This window comes from Trichomycterus rosablanca, chromosome 7 (genome assembly GCF_030014385.1).
Source record: "Trichomycterus rosablanca isolate fTriRos1 chromosome 7, fTriRos1.hap1, whole genome shotgun sequence".
Lineage (NCBI taxonomy): Eukaryota > Metazoa > Chordata > Actinopteri > Siluriformes > Trichomycteridae > Trichomycterus > Trichomycterus rosablanca.
Genome location: NC_085994.1, coordinates 27,771,583 through 27,789,783, shown reverse-complemented (window position 1 = coordinate 27,789,783; position 18,201 = coordinate 27,771,583). Strand labels below are relative to the sequence as shown.

Below are 18,201 nucleotides of genomic sequence, written 5' to 3'. Positions count from 1 at the left end.
TAAAGTCGAGACTGCCGTGACAACTATGCTGCTCCTGCCGGATGTGACGGGTCTGGAGTAATTGCACCAAGAATGACAAGAAATCACTACAGACATTATTGAAGACTACACCGAAGAACAACTCTATTATTATTTATCTATTTATTACCAGTTATAACTTTTAGATCATTTAATTCTGTGTTCGTATGCTCTGTGTAAATCGTGTATTTATTTAAAGTATCCTCCTGGCCACCCAAGAAGGATGGGCCCTGCTGAGTCTGGTTCCTCTCAAGGTTTCTTCCTGTAATTTTCAGGGAGTTTTTCCTTGCCACAGTCGCCCTCGGCTTGCTCAACAGGGGTTTTTTGTATCTGTTGGTCCTGGATTTTGTAAAGTTGCTTTGAGACAATGTCTATTGTAAAAAGCGCTATATAAATAAAGTTGACTTGACTTGACTATAATAAAATTGCAAAAAACCTAGAACTCCATCTAGTACCTGCAACCCCATCTGCATCTTAGGTGACCACACCTGAGGTCACACTCCAAAGCTTAGGGTTAATGCATAGTGATGGGCATACTAGTCTTGAAAACTGCAGCCCAAAAATATCAAAATGTCCACAAAGGCATCTCTACGGAAACCTTTCTGTTTTACAGCTGTGTGTTCAGAAACGTTATTGTGATTTGGTTGTGTGTGTGTGTGTGTGTGTGTGTGTGTGTTGTGCATTTATAAAAGCTATTATAAATTGATAAAGATCTACCTGATATTAGATCAGGAACACTCATCACAAACATGTGTGGTTATGGTTGTGCATGTTTGTGTGAGAGAAGGTGTGAGTGTGTGAAGTGGGTAACCTTTTTCACAGCTCAGCACTGACTTCAAAGTCTACATGCAGAGTGAATGCTTCCATATGTGACATTTCAAACAAATTGAATAAGTGTGCTCTCTTTAGGCAAAGCAACATGAGCTTCCCTCCATTAGCCTTAAATAGAAAGCAGTATCATATGGACACACTTGAAACCATCCTCCTTTTACTGACTGGTTACTAGTGTTGTTAGCTAAAAACTAACTATAATACATCATTTCATGTTCAGGTTTTGAACACAGTCTGGCACTTCAAGTTGTTTTGGTTAGTGACAAGGGTGATCTTAAGATGTCTCAGTTAAGGTGCCGGTAGTAGGGTTAAACCTACATAATTGTTGACAGTGAGTGTGTTTACACACACACAATGACCAGTTTACTGCAAAAAATTAGATTATGACGATACTAAAAAGTGCTGCTATGAATTATAATATCAGTTTAACCGCACTGTGGCTGTAATTGTGACTTTCATTTAAAACATTTTAAAGACTTAAATGGCTCAACTGTTTGTATATTTGATCATATTTAATATAAGTAGCTAGTAATTATAGAGCCGCAGACAACCAGCTAGTTATTATTATCTATCTAGATTAGTTCCTAATATTTAAAACATAAACATTTGATAACATGAAAATAAGTCCATGATATAAAGTGATACAACAACTTTAGAAATATCTTGTGATTCCACTCCACAGTTACTGATTTATGGGTAATTGCTAATTAAATTTTTTATTTAATATTTAACAGCCCCCATTGTATCATGGGGCCTCAACCACAAGGCAAGATGGCAAGAAAGGTTTAAGGTTGTGACAAGCGACTTCAGTTTTAAAATTGTAGCCTAAGATATTGTTTTATATCCCTGCCATGATCCACGTCTTACAGTAATGCACATTTACACAAAGTGTAAAAAGTAATGGGATAAATTAGGCCAAGTTTCATTAACAAAAACATCACATTTGTACCAGCCTTGTGCTGGAAGAGGTTCTTTAAAAATAATAGCTGACATAATTTTAGCACAGGCTATTTATTAGAACATAGGATTTTCATGCTGTATTGTTATTACATTACAGACCAATATTTTAACATCACTTTAAACAGACCTTAGTGCTGAACCCCTTTTTATAGCAAGTGACCCAATTAATGGCTTGATATTTTTGTTTAACCTCACTTCCCATACCATTTACTTTTTCCTTCCTATTGCATAACGGTAACGAAGAGCATGTGCTACAGAGAGATGGCACAGTGGCACAGTATCCTCCGGTAAAAGATTCTAGGCCATCAAAGCAAGCACAATCAGGCTAAAATCTGCAAACAGCTTTTTCCCAGAGATGTAGCACCCTGTAACCATAGCAAACACCTTGCACTTTAAACTCAAACTGAAACCTTCCTCCCTGAAACCTTAAACTGAAACAATTACCTTATTGTGTAACTGTGTACTTGGTCTGGTCTGTTGGAATACAGTACATGTCATACACGTGAGCGTTTTTATGACCATATTTTTATTATATGTGTAGCATGCTGATTATAATTCTTTGCAGGAAAAAAAAAACCCAAAAAGATGTTCCTCGCAAAAATAAACTACGATGTTTTCCATCTAGCCTGTTCCTGTACTCAAAAAGGCATTAATGCTACTCTTCATTGTTATATGCAGTGGACAAAATGCAAAACAGCTGCAATTAAGGCAATTAAGGTAAAAACCTGAATCTTGGGTCACAGTAGTAGTGGGCTAGTGAAATGTAACACAGCACCACCCAAATGCATGGCAGGGGCATTTCATTTTATTTTAATTTAATTTTCATATTACCACCACTTTATCCTGGTCAGGGTCATGATGAGCCTGGTCTCTCCAGAACCACTGGGCACAATGTAGCAACACACCCTTGACAGAACGGTAATTACGGTACTAACAGTAATGTTTCACAGAAACGATGCAAGTATACCATTTTAGATTTGGTGTCCACAAGTGCTAAATTTACAGCTAAATACTGTAAAGGTCTTTTTAAAAACTCAACAAAATACTAAATACTTTATTTAGTAAAAATACTAAGTTACTAAATAATTTTTACTAAGTGATTTAAACTGGTCAGGGTCTTGAATAGTGCTACATAAAAACACTGGTCGCAATTTGAAGTAAATATTCTATTTTCTAAATGTTGTGGGACGTGTAATGAAACCAAAGGTCCATAAAGAATACTCATATGGATTCATGGAACGGCAGTGAACAGAAGTGAGGATTAAACACATTTCCCCAGAACCTATGTTGATGTGTGGCACCCACTCTATCAGCTGCTCTAGAACTGCTTACTCACATGACAAATTCCATAACATTTTGAATAAAAGGATACTACAACTGAATATTAATATAAAATACTCTGTTTAACAAAGCACACTGTAAAGTAATTAGCATGATGTCAGAGCTGGTAGAACGCACAGCGGTACGCATCCTAAAGACCCTGGTTTAAGTCTCAGTTCCATCACTGTAAGAGGTTTGAGTGTTTGCATGAGTTTTCTGCATATACCCCAGCTTTCTCCCACCTTCTAAAATATATTGAGGGTGGATTGGCTTGTCTCATTTGTTTTGCCCTATAATAGATTGTTGCCTTGCCAAGTGTGTAGTCCTACTGTGCGGCCAGTGTTTCTGGGTGGTGCTGGACCCACATTAACCCTGACAAGGAGTAAAAATATATAACTAAATGAATTAATTAAGACTTTGTTAAGACTTAAGCTCTTCGTTGAAACAAAACTAAGACATAGAACATTAGTATAGGTAAAATACAGTCTGTAATAGCAAGCATTGTAACATCTGTAATAAAACCATATTCATTTTAGCAGGCACCTCACCATCAGTCTGGTGGACTTCCCATTCCAAAACCATGGGCATTAATAAGCAGTTGCATCACCCTATTGGCATGTCTTCTGGTAAGGCCTTTTCACTCAATTTTGGCATATATCTGTGGGAATCTGTGCCTATTATATAAAAGAAACACTAATAGGATCAGGAACTGGCTTCTAATTTATGTTCCAATTAATCTGAAAGGTGTTTTATGGGGTTCAGGTCAGAGGTCTGTACAGGCCACTGGCATTACAAACTCCAAACCAGGTATTTATGGACCTCAACTCACAAGGCACAATTACAACAAAGTTGGAATCATTTAAATCATTTTATATAACAGATCCATAACATAAAGTGTATGTCATAAAAAGTTGCATGCATTTGTTATGTGCATTTAAGAATTAGGGTTAAAACTCTTACCTTCATGTCAGTGATGTTGGGCATGGCTTTGCTCCTGCTTGGTTCTGTATGTGGGTTCTTACAGTGAAGCTCCTGAGGAGGAACACGGTAGAAATAAGCTTGTCTGCTCATCATCTTGTAACACCAGCAGGCTCTTTCTATGACTCAGTTTCTGGTGACTTTTTACTTCTGTCCTTAAGGAGGTCTTGAGCAATGTGCTGTTTTACTCTCTGGGTCCTCCTTTCAGTCCCTATCTGAAATCTTCTTCCTTTACTGTTCTATAAACATTTTACTTTCATTTCCAAATTAGTTGTTTGTCTCTGAGTAACACAGCACAATTTCTCTTACTATCTCTGTCTCTTGGTGATGCTGCTAGGCACACAGAATGGTGTACAGCTACAGGTGCACCTGTTCATTTTTTACTTTCTCTCTCCATTTTTGTCCCTAACACAACCTCTTGCATCTCAGCACCTTGCTTTCTTTCATTCCCCTAGTCGACACTGCACTCCAGCTCTGATAACACAAGCCGTCGGCACATGCACTATCCGCCTGCCTGCCTGCCTTTATCAATAACTAATGTGAAGTCATGCACAAGCAAACACAGTTAGCAGCTCATTTTGCAGTACACTGGCTCCTTATTATGTGAACCCTGCAGATCTACCTGCAGGTCAGTCTACAAATAAAATGGAACTTACTGAAATGGAATTGACAAACTGTTTGCTTTCAGTCCCTAACACACAGATGTATACTGTTACAATGGGCAGAAGATGATAATGATAATGATGTTGAAAATGATAAAGATAATATAATGAAGCTGATAAGATAATGAAGTTGAAAATGATCAAATAAGGACAAAAACCAAAACCTACACTATAACACCAAAAGCATGTAGACATACTTGCTAATTATTAAGTTCATGTGTTGCAGTCACACCAAAACTAGTGGCAGCAGTTTGGAAAAAGCTCTGTTCTGTTTCAGTTTCATAAAGACATGAGTGTGGTGATTGTAAGCTAGGCCTTTTTATCCAAAATTAGTGTCAGACTTCACAAGTGCTCCTTTAATTGAATGGGCACAAATTTAATAGACATACTCCAAAATTTTGTTTGCTACAGACAGCATGAGGCGGATCCCCACACACCTGTAAGAATAGAAAAAGAACCCATGTGCAGACACTTAATCAAGTACTTAATCAAGAACAATACAGTAAATAAAAAGCCACTAACATAAAGGGAACAGTCACAAAAAAATTCACAACCCAGAACAATAAAAGTGGATTGAAAAGAGAGCGATAATAACTGAAGGTCTTAATATGACAGGATACGTCGGCTGCCTGTGACAAGACCAGCTGTCTGGGAAAAAAGAAAGGGCAGAGCACTGTCTGAACCTGCCAATTACGGCAATACATGAGCAGGACCCCTACCACACCAATTTGCGCTTCCCTGCACATAACAGTGGATGTATGGGTGAATCTATTACCGGAAAAGAGACTTCACGCTGCCTCTGGGGCAATCCACTTTGAGGTTAAAAAAAAAAGAGGGGTGGCAATATTACATGAAACCGATCTGAAACACTCCCCCATCTCCTTTCCACATGACTCAAAACATTAACAATGTTTTTTTTTCCCACTTTTTTCCCCCAATTTTTTTTTCTCCCCTAATCTAGTCGTGTCCAATTACCCTGATTGCGTCGTCTATACTGATTCGACCCTTCACCGCTGACTGAGGACACCTCTCAACTGACATACGCCCCCTCCGGCACATACAGTCAGTACAGACTGCATTTTTCACCTGCACGAGTCGAGTTCATACACTGACGCGCACTGTGTATGGAGGGCCACACCCCCATCGGCATTATTCCTCAGCCTTGTGCAGGCGCCATCAGTCAGCCAGCAATGAAACTGAAACACCTGTAATTTTAGTGTGGGAGGTTTCATGGCTAAATTGGAGCAGTCTGGTGGCCAATCTTCATTAATTGCACATTGCACCAGTAAGAGCAGAGTGTGAAGGTTCAATTAGCAGGGTAAGAGCACAGTTTTGCTCAAAATATTTCAATGCACACAACATTATGGGTGACATACCAGAGTTCAAAAGAGGACAAATTGTTGGTGCACGTCTTGCTGGCGCATCTGTGACCAAGACAGCAAGTCTTTGTGATGTATCAAGAGCCACGGTATCCAGGGTAATGTCAGCATACCACCAAGAAGGACAAACCACATCCAACAGGATTAACTGTGGACGCAAGAGGAAGCTGTCTGAAAGGGATGTTCGGGTGCTAACCCGGATTGTATCCAAAAAACATAAAACCACGGCTGCCCAAATCACGGCAGAATTAAATGTGCACCTCAACTCTCCTGTTTCCACCAGAACTGTCCGTCGGGAGCTCCACAGGGTCAATATACACGGCCGGGCTGCTATAGCCAAACCTTTGGTCACTCGTGCCAATGTCAAACGTCGGTTTCAATGGTGCAAGGAGCGCAAATCTTGGGCTGTGGACAATGTGAAACATGTATTGTTCTCTGATGAGTCCACCTTTACTGTTTTCCCCACATCCGGGAGAGTTACGGTGTGGAGAAGCCCCAAAGAAGCGTACCACCCAGACTGTTGCATGCCCAGAGTGAAGCATGGGGGTGGATCAGTGATGGTTTGGGCTGCCATATCATGGCATTCCCTTGGCCCAATACTTGTGCTAGATGGGCGCGTCACTGCCAAGGACTACCGAACCATTCTGGAGGACCATGTGCATCCAATGGTTCAAACATTGTATCCTGAAGGCGGTGCCGTGTATCAGGATGACAATGCACCAATACACACAGCAAGACTGGTGAAAGATTGGTTTGATGAACATGAAAGTGAAGTTGAACATCTCCCTTGGCCTGCACAGTCACCAGATCTAAATATTATTGAGCCACTTTGGGGTGTTTTGGAGAAGCGAGTCAGGAAACGTTTTCCTCCACCAGCATCACGTAGTGACCTGGCCACTATCCTGCAAGAAGAATGGCTTAAAATCCCTCTGACCACTGTGCAGGACTTGTATATGTCATTTCCAAGACGAATTGACGCTGTATTGGCCGCAAAAGGAGGCCCTACACCATACTAATAAATTATTGTGGTCTAAAACCAGGTGTTTCAGTTTCATTGTCCAACCCCTGTATGTTTAATGTGTGAAGAAAAAGCTGCTGTAATGACAGGGTTTAATAATGTTTCCATTTATTCAGATTTTTCACTATAAAGCAAAATCTTAGTTTACACAAAACTGTCAAAGATAAATTATTAATCATTCTAACAAAAAGAACATGTCATTTGATAGTTATTAAGTCGGCCTATTATTTTTTATTTATTACACAGAGTCTGTAGCATGTGATGGTATGTTTTTTTCTACATCTGGCCCCCAACAAGAAAGTTTGGACACCCCTGATCTAGTTTATACAGAGGCATAACATTTTAGAGAAATGTGCTGCCATCAACTCAGCATCTTTTCCTGGGAAATCTATTCTTAAATTAGCATAACAATAGCAGGCTTTGTTCTGTATGTGCCACAATGGTGTGGCTTTGTAGACACAGAGTGCCTGGGCTTGAATGGCTTGTCTGCAGTCCAGATCTGTAACCTTTTGAAAATATTTGGCGTTACATGAAGAGGAGAATCAGACAGCGGCGACCAAATACTGTTGAGCAGCTTGTATCAAGCCTTGTATCAAACAAGTATGGGCAAATGTTCCACTCAGTCCTCAGTTTCTAACAATTAACAACAGTATCATGAATAAGAAACATGGTGTAACACAGTGGTATACATGCCTCTGTCCAAATTTTTGTAGGCATAAAATTTTACATGTGTTTACATTAACAAAATACATTGGTCAGTAAACAAATTGGAATCTTTTCGTAGTACTTACTAAGTAGTACTAGTACAACTAGTAGTACTAGTAGTGTTAGTTAATATTCTTGAGCATGAATTTATGAGTTTGTTTAAGCAAGGTTGTACCTTAGGGTTTTGGGGGAGGTAACATGACCTTATGCTTGCACTGAAGCTTTAAGTCTATTAGCATGCTGCTAGCCAGCTCTGCTGATAACATCTAACACACACACAGCCAAGCCAGGGGGAGGGAGGGCTGAAAGGATTCCTCATAACTGCAGCAATTATGGCCTCTGCTGGCTGATCAGTGGTTCCTGAACAGAGATGATGGATAATGGAGATCGGCATGTGACTCTCTGTGCGCAGTATGGATCCTCATAAGAACCCTTATATAAACACTTGATATTTCTTTAGTTAGGGTTGAGGGAGAAACATTGGGCTCTTATTGTGTTATGATGGATCAAATAGCTAGTGTACTTACCTCGGACGCAATTCCACCTAACGCTCTCTACTCATGGATTCAGCCAATTATTTTGTCTTTGTTGGCATAATTAGTTTCAGGAGCCTTTTGAATTTATTTGTTTTTCTTTCTGTCTTTAAGCCGCCAATTTCTTGTGTTTGCTGAGCTGCCGGCTAGTCTACGCTGTAGAGTGTTTATCTTTGACATTCTACACCTCAGTAACAAATCACTCTTCAGACAGTGAGAATTATTTTTCCTTTTCATCACAAACTTCTGTGTGACAGTTCCTTGGATTTCCTGACTTATTCATATTGTTTAGTCAGGTTCATTGGTTCAGCTATATTAAAAATATATTTAATATTTTAAAAAATATTTTTTTTACCCAATATATAATATAATATATTTTTAATTCTTATTTTACCCAATGCTCTGATTTACCTCTGCTTTTACCACAAACATACTTACTTGAGGACAGAAATGTCCACCCCACAACAGACATGATCATTAAGATGCTGTTTTTTCTTTTCATTTCTTTCTTGTCCATTTACAGCATGTTCTCTGCCCCATTTTTTTAGTGATGATTACCAGGATTAACCATGTCCAATCGTTTAAGACATCAATGTCCCTCAAACCTTGTTAACCCAGGGGTCAGAGTTCAGTCTCTAAGTTTTTAAATGTTCCTACTGTCTTTTTGCCGGTGATTGTAAGCTCTGGGTTTGATCTTTGTTTAGGATTCCTTCTGGCTTTTCCCAGTTTAAATCTTGTTTAAGGGGTTGGCAGAGATGGAAAAGTGAGGCGTGGTGCATTTACTGTTTGATCTGGATAGGTTAAAACCATTCTGACAGGCCTTAATCCTCTTTCTCCACTCCCCTGCTAACAGATTACACTTGTCATGGGGGTCTTCAAAGAAGCAGCACCAAAAACGTTCAGGAAGCGCTTTAGGACAGGTTAGGGTTTGTAGATGGATAATCTACTTTTTTGACAGGTTATACATGTTTACATATTAACATGATCGGTTTTCTAGGTAGGTCTATTCTTAAAAGCATTAACCAATCTACATGGTATGTACACACATTACATATGCAGACAGGAAATAGACGTGGCACAGATTATGAAGCTTGGGAAAAAGAATCATAGCAAGTTTGGATTCATTTTTCCTATTCTTTCTGCAAACACACCTTAAGGTGCGCTACAGTACTGGGTTCTTATGGTTACATTTGTTGTTTCCAAATTTCCCAGGCATTCTGTAATGGGGAGAGGTCAGGACTGCACAAAGGCCAGTCCAGTAACTGTACCTTTTTCTTTCTTTTGTAATGTTTGCAGCATTAAAAATTAATCTTGAAGGCAGAATATGTTCCTCTAAAATTTCAATGTACCTTTTTTGCATTAATACTGACTACCATTACAGAAGTGTAAATTAGCTTTGCTAAGGGCACTGACACAACCCCATACCATAAAAAACCCCAGCTATTGGACTTGGTTGCTAATAACAGTCTGGTTGGTCCTTTTCGTCTTTTGTCTAGAGCACACCGCATCCATTTCTTCCAAGAAAGATCTGGAATACTGATTCGTCTGACCACAATGCACCTTTCCACTGTGTGATGGTCCATTCCAGATGCTTCAGAGCCCAGAGAACTCAATGCCATTTCTGGACATGTTTAACATAAGGCTTTTTTGCACAGTAAAGTTGTAAGTGGCATTTGTGTGTCTAACTCTGTATTGTAGTGCTTGACAAAGGTTTGCAGAAGTAATCCCCTGTGGTTTTATCAGCTATTGATGAATGGTTCTTTATGCAGTGCCCTCCGAGGGATCGTAGATCATGGGTCTTCAGCTTAGGCATGTGCCCTTGCCCTTTTTTTTCTTTTTTGCATTTCTATATTGTCTCAACTTGATTTCAGTGGTGGTGGGTTAGTGTAATAGACTACTGTGCCACCTACGGTGTCAGGCCATATACGGTATTTTTTTATCACAGTTTGCTACTCTGTCCAGCTTTAGTAGAAAAAAGAGAAGCAACGGCAGGTAGAAGATGTGTGGGAAGACCTAATCAATAAGGAACCTTTTTTCCTCCAAAGCACCTGGACCCAGGACCTCAAAATATCTCTTGAACAAACTGCATTTTAGCTTATGTAAAAACTAAACCACCACTTCTTCAATATAGTGCACATTTACTGTAACTTTGAATTCCAAGTATGAAGTGAGTAAAAAAACCACAAAGTAAAGGAAGGAACTGGGGGACAAACAGAAAACTGAGAATGGATTAGACTTGATAAAAAAAAGACAGACACTTTAATGGACAGCTTGGCTAAAATGTCAGTGTTCCCACATTTCCTTCATTGAAGCATGTTGAGAGACTGAAATTTTAGTCAGGTCAAGTAAAAAACGACCCCCCCCCCTACCCCCAACTCGGGAAAAAAAAACCATAGCCTTTACCAAGAACATCAACATCAGTGCCAAAAACAAGGCTTAGGCAAGCACTAGAGAGTGCTTTTATTTAATGGAACATTTACCTCTGCACTGTGCATCGGCTTTGCTGCCAGGACGGCGAGACTTTCCAAGATTAAAGATTAAAACCCCAGAAAAAAAAAAAAAAGCGAGGAAAAGAACCATCAAGTAGAAAAAAAAATCCCCCTGAGACCAAAGCGGATAGCTAAGCTAAAGGTAGAGAGAAAAAAAACACTAGCAGAATACAAAAAGGCAGATTAGCTCAGTACAGCCAGCTATTTTATAAGCACTTACCTTACAAATAAACTTTGTGAGTATGCAGTTAGTCACTGTAACCTGTCTGTTGCTCTGTACAATTTGTCACTGCTTGTATTCCATTTATCAATTAAAAGGAACCCTCGGAAGACTAGAGATATTTTATTTTCCTCATTCGCAAGGTGTTTTGATCTTCCTCACGTCTTTTATCACTGGATGCTGTCTGAACAGAGGACACTGTTGTCATTATATTTTGGCAGAAGCACTGTTCTTCTCCGAGCATTGAAAGTGAGGAGTTAAAATCCCAACAACTCTGCTGCACCCGCTACACGTATGGTGGAACACATGCTACCATGTCATTACCATATAAAATCTGTTAGGTGGGGGGCTTATGGGGGCCCCGTGTAACTGATAAATGGGATACAGAAGTGTGACAAAATGTACAGAACAACAAATGGACTACTGTCTACACTACAGTAAGTGTATACCCACAAAGTTCATCTGCATGGTAGATGTAATTTCATGCTAGATACTGTAGGTGGACCTAGTTTTTGCTAAGTGTATGTGCAGGGGTAACCAGCCACAATTACAGCTTTTACACGTTTCTGGTAATAAATAATGAGCCATTTGCAGCATTGTGGGTCAATTTTTATTTACTCCTTTTGCAAACTGTCCACAATTCACCAAGATGGCTAATTGACCCGCAAATTCAAATCCTAGACCATGCAAGCACATTCTTATTTTGGCCTCAGTTTTAAGGCTGTTTTTTAAACTGATGGGAGTTTTTTTTTTGGCCACAGAGACTAAATTATTCTTTAATACCCAGTAAACTGCTTTCTTCATTTTTCTTTTAATAATGCATAATAGATTTGTATGGTTCTCAGAACAGCCACCCCAAATCAAGAATGTCCCACCTCCACACAAATATATAATTCTTCTTTCTTCAAACAGAAGAAACTGAATGACCTTTTTTTGTTTCATCTGAATGTTATTATGGGTGGCACAGTGGTGCAGTGGGTAGTGCTGTTGCCTCACAGCAAGAAGGGCCTGGGTTTAATTCCCAAGCTAGGTGGCCAGGGTCATTTTTGTGTGGAGTTTGTATGTTTTCCCTGTGTCCTCATGGGTTTATTTCGGGTGCTCCGGTCACCTCCCTCAAGTTCAAAGACAGAGCTACGATTTGTGGTTCAATACATTTTTCACCCTCAGATTATCAAACAAATTGCACCTACAGTGTTTTGCTGTTTGTTATTGCTCTGTAGCCTTGTTTGTCCCTTACAACTGTAGTCATCTTCCTTACAATGATTGCTACTTACTGCATAAAGATTTCCCAACCAGCAGCAACAAAATATTAAAAAGGTAGTTTCAAAAAACAAGTTTTAGTTGACCTAATTACTGTTGTTAACTTTGTAAATACCAACCCTAATTCAAATGTTTAGACAGTGAGTAAAATTTAAGTAAAACTAACAAATCCTATTTTCCATTGAGACGTTACCTATAATTTAAAGATGTTGGGTGCTTGTTTAAGTTTAAATTTTGTTGCTGTGAAAGTGGAATTGCTTCCCATGCCTGTCCGATTAAAGACTTCAGCTGTTCAAAAGGCTGGGCTGCTCACTTACATATACTGTGCTTCATAATGCAACACATATTTTCAGTAGGATCTGGACTGCAGGCAGGCCATTCTAGCAGCTGTGCTCTATAACTATATAGGCATGCTCTTCTAACACATGAAAATATGTCTTGGCATTGTCTTGCTGAAACAAGCAGAAAAGTCCCAAAAATAGCATTTAACATTCCTATGTAATTTCTATCCATCTTTATGAGTACATTTACACAGATTATCTTTGATGTTGTATTTCCATTCACTTGTCATCACTGTGTATGTCAGCTGGTGACAAATGTCCTGCCTACTGTTAAAGTGCCTCTCAGCATACAGCCTTCAATCCAAAACATTCTCCAGACACACTTGCTCTCTCTCTTTCAGTTCAAGTCTATGTTTCTCGACCTCTCTTGCACTCATTTTGACAAACGTGCTGAAAAGTGTTTTTCTACGGCCCACCGAGATTCTGAAACCGAGTAAAGTCTCTCAGCTCCTGGATCCACTTTAACCACTTACTCTGTGTGTGTAAGTGTGTGAAACAAACATATCATGACTGCTTTCACACCCCTATGAGAAAGAAAGTAAACATTCAGACTCCAAAGAAGGACTCCCTCCGGCCCCGGTGGACGCAGTGACTGCTGACAGAAGTCATGTTACTAATCTAATGCACTTTTTGTGGTATCCCGCATATCGTTTTAAGTTAAATTTCTTGGTTGGGTCACTGTTTCTAAAACAGCACAAGATTTCTTCTGGAGCAGGTTACATTAAGGCCTGCTGTGAAAATACACTTCTTCAAATACAGACTGCTGCATGAAAAGATGTGCCGAAAGCAAGATATCATCAGTCAAGAACAGAGGAGCCATGCTGAGAAGATTTCAAGACCAAGCTAAGCAAGCAAGCATAATGTAACACCAGCAGTTCTAAGCTGGATTTCTAGTGCAATTAAAATGATGCTTTGGTTAAAAGTGCCTTCTTTGCATTACAATTTAGACTCAGTACATTGTTAATCTAAATCAAATACAATAAAGTTCAAGCACACTGACATTTTTTATTGAAAAGTGATCAAAAAGAAAAAGCCACTAACTAGTTTATATGGATGCGAAACAGCACAGACGATTCTGCAAATAGGCCGTAAATTACACAGGATTTACCACATGAAAATATGTCTTGTGGTTTCGTCTACAATACCAGTCAAGATTTATTAAAGGCTGCCACCCTGTGGACTGTACCTGAACTAACAGCTTAGACCCTTAAACTGTGAAGCTTCTTGAGTAATTTTCCATATGCCCTGTCCACACAAACATGAATAAGTTAATAGATACAAATCTTACTTTGTTTTGGCATCCTATTAACTAAAAATAGTGTTGTACATAATTAAAATACCTATATTTTGTGAGTAGAAAATCACACCTCTTGAGAATGCTGTTGCATATGCCTGGTGCTGTTTTGAAGGTCAATTTAACATTTACATTTGAACAAATCTCTAGTGTATGTGCACACCATCGGGTGAGGCGGCACTATTTGTTGGAGCCAGGACCGCTACAGACCCTATTTGCAAAAAAAGGGGATATTTTGTAAAAAGCAGTGGAAACAATGATCTGTGATTCTCTTGAGCCTTTATTTCACTAACAAAAGTTTTCCAAAGTTTTTACTGCTCAAATTGTAGCGCTGTTGCCTCACAGCAAGAAGAGCCTGGGTTTGAATCCCTGGCTGCATGGCTAGGATCCTTCCTTTGTGGAATTTGCATGTTCTCCAATGATTATGTAGGTTTCCTCTGGGTGCTCCCGTTTCCTTCCACAAGTTAAATGATAGGCCAACTCAAGCTACTAAAAATTGCTTTAAGTGTGTGTGTGTGTGTGTCTGCTCTGTGTGTGTCTCATACAGGTTTTGCTAGTGCTCCTTTTATACCCAATGATGTGACAGCATTACCTGTTATCTATTAATTTCTTCAGCCGTAAAAATGTTTTAAAACGGGTGTTCTTGATCATTCCACAAACTCCTACCTTGTCCATGCCTAAACTTTTTTGAAATGTGTTGCAAGAAACTTGCTTGCTAATTTTATTTGCATTTCATCTACTGTCCCAGTTTTTTTAGAATTTGTTTTTTACATGCAACTTATAGGTGTATGAAAATTATGGCACCTCTGACTCATTGATTCACCTTATATCAACAAAAAACAGACCATCTGTAGCTACTGTATACAAAACATTAAAAAAGCCACTTAGCAAATGATTAGTCAGCCATGTACCTCCTATTGTATTACTCCAGACTAGTGTTCCCATCACACAGACATTTTCCCACTCCTCTCATGAGTTATCCTAGCCATAAAGGGCTTGGAACGTAGGTGATTAGTAGAAAATAGTGTAAATTGTACCAGGAGGTAGACCTAGGCCTCAGGGTTTGGGCGAAATGAGAAAGCCTGCTGTAGGTGTAAACTTCTATTATGCTAGCCCACCACCACTGATATCTGGCTTTGAATTCCAGCAATGCTGACGGGTAGCCAGGCATCTACACCAACATGACTGTCTAAGGAAGGGAGGATGGCTGTAACCCTGTGATGGTTTGGCACCCTGTCAAGGGTATTTATGCCTTGTGCCCAGTGTTTCCAGTTGGAAGCGGACCTGCTGCAACCTGTACCATTCTTGTCATTACATTTGGTTCTATAGTCTGCACCTAGAATGTTAATGGAATCATCCCCCAGTCAAATTTTCCAGCTTGCTCTCACGAATTATATGACAGGTAAAAGAGAGCCAGCTGTCAACTCCAAAGAGTTGCAAGATAACCTGCAATTAGCAGGAACAGCAGTTACACAGTAAACGAGAAGAAATAACCTGTACCACAATCATTTCCATTTCTACAGCCAACATAAAACTCCCCAGCTAAAAAAGAAAGACACAGAGATGCATTGAAAAAAACAAGCATTTACATAAATCAGAACAATTGTCAGACAAAATAACAACTTTTGTTCTCTTTCTTTAAAAAAAAATAAGGGGTGCGTTTATGTTCAGTTCAAATATGCAATGAAACTACTCTAAAACTTTAAAGTTTGTGGACACCTGACTATGGTCTTGTTGAACATGCTGTTGTAACTCTGTCTCTGTACACTTTAGTCCTTACACACAGTGACTGGGGCAAGAATCAGACTCAGGTCTTAAATACCTATGTTGTTGTGCGGCAGTTTCATTCATCCCTGTTTTGAATGTTGTTGTAACTCTGTCTCTGTACACTTTATTTCTTACTTTATAAGTTCAGCAAACCATAAATGTGCTCGGTTACAGTCAGGCCCATGCTGGGCCTAATGCACAAATAGGGGTTGTCTATACCTGCTGGTATTTTACCAATGAAAACACAGCAAGATGTGGTCAAATAAATAAAGGCGTCAAAACAGCATTTCTTTTAGTTTAGCAGCTTATGACCACATTACGCACATGCTTGGTTTGTTTAGATGTCTCCTTGGTCAATTTCTTTCTGTCCACTTATTTGGTAATTAACTGTAACATACAGCAATTGAACTAGGGTTTGTTTTAATTAAAGCAAAAATCGAAAAGTATAAATACAACCTTAATTTATGTAGCTTTCACAAATCTTACCTTTCTCAGGTGTAGGATCTCCTTCCGCTTTTGCTCTAAAATGATTCCCAGCTGTTCCTCAGCTTCACAGCTGACCCCCAAGCTCTCATTGTTAATTAACCCAGACCTGACATGGCCCTTATCTTCCAGCATCTCCATCAGCTTCTTAAAAGCCTCATCTCGAGAGCTTACTGTCTGCCTCTGGCTCTTGTTATGCAGATCCATTTCCTCTAGAGTTTTCCTTAAATGGAAGAGCTCATTGGTTTGACACTCTGTAAGCTCTGTGTAAGTGCAAGGGTCAGAAGGTGAGCCTAATGAGCCTTCACTGTTCTCCTGCTGCAGGAGTTCAGCAAAGTTCTTTTTTGAAGAGAGCTCCTCGTATGAAGCCTGAATTGTCATCTGGAAATGCAAAAACAGGAAAACAAAGGATAGTACTGCAGAAAAATAGGCAAAATCCATTAACTCACTGAAACTATGCATTGATAAATGTTTTTCTTAAACTTTTGAACCAATCTTTTTATGACAGTATCACAGCATCAGCACCTATTTTTAACTGTTTACCTGTGGAAAAGTTTAAAATAGGTGTTTTAACTATTCTACATTTTTCAGTTGTGGTTTGCCTCATTTGGTTGGTTGACAGGTTGGTTAGTTGAACTAAACAGAAATTACTTTACTCCAGACTTCTAACCACTTGTTATTCTTTTTGTCATCCTACTTCATGTCATCCTACACCCGTTGAGTTAGAATGAGTTAGCAATCAACCCAGTGAGTTCACACTCTGCTGGTCTGTGGATTTGCAGTCCTTACTGTTAGCAGCTTGTATATATGAGTAAAACCTCCATACCACAGTTTGGGAAACAATATATAGGTGTTTTATGTATGTTTTGGTTGATCAGTTGGTTGGTTGGTTGGTTGAAATCATAAAACTGAAACACATGAAAAATTCTGACTCATTAAGCAATATTGTAATACATGATATTCTTTCAGATTATTCAACGTCTACAATATTGTATTTGTGCATTCTGTTGTTCTCAAACAGAAAGTTAAATATCAAAGTATAGAAAGCAGTAAAGTGTTGTAATGCAACAGGTTGTCCTGTAGGTGGTAGCAATGTTTTACTTTAAATGAATAGCGGAAAGCAAGCGTGTGGTATGTACTATAGTCGTAAAAATGTTTTAGCGTTTAGGAATACTAGCCTGCGCTTAATACTTAGTGTGGCATAACGAGCAATTGCCCAGCGTATCTGAGCTGTGAAATTCTGTTAGTTAACAAATCAAAAGTAGATTTTTTTCATTCAATGGTAAGACACCACACAAAAAGACTACAGTATACATTAAGGTTGTTTTAAAAATGACGTTGCAACTACAGTTGCAATCAAAATTACAGTTGCAAATTAGGTTTATTAGCAAAATTTACAAACTTTTGGCTGTTTGCTATAAATCAAACAATAACAATTTAAATAGCTCCACACAACCAATATAACAAGTTGGTTTCTCCAACACAAAATGCAATTTTTAATGACAACTGCTGTCTCAGAATCATTGAACCCTTTCATGACAAACGTCTTCAGTACCTAATCGAGCGTGTGTTGCTGTTATGACTTGTAATTGTGATGCATAGCCAGACACCAGCTTCTGGCAGCGTTCCTGGAGACTCTTAGCCGATGGTCTCCAGTTTCTAATATCCCTGTTTTTACATGATACAACTGCCTTCTTCAAATCCCACCAAAGGGTTAAAGTCAGGCTATGATGACGGCCACTCCAGAATCTTCCAGGACTTATGAAACCAAGCCTTAGTGGACTTTGAGGTGTGACAATGAAATTACTTATGTACGGTGGCCCGCTGAGTCAAAACACAATAACATTTACAAAACAAACAAAAGCTGACAACACAACAACATTAAGGAAAAACACGAATACAAAAAGGACAACACAACAACATTAAGGAAACGCGAATACAAA

The 18,201-nt window shown here is 39.1% G+C and overlaps 1 protein-coding gene across 1 annotated transcript in view; it reads right to left on the bottom strand.

Moving 5' to 3' along the window:
- Positions 1 to 18,201, bottom strand: part of LOC134317836 (ERC protein 2) — a 278,737-nt gene that overhangs the window by 251,887 nt on the left and 8,649 nt on the right. Inside the window, exons 2-3 of the mRNA XM_062998556.1 lie at positions 16,262 to 16,649; positions 4,090 to 4,161 (exon numbers count right to left, since the gene is read on the bottom strand). Of these exons, the coding sequence (XP_062854626.1) occupies positions 4,090 to 4,161; positions 16,262 to 16,649 (460 nt within the window). The remainder of the gene's footprint in view (positions 1 to 4,089; positions 4,162 to 16,261; positions 16,650 to 18,201) is intronic.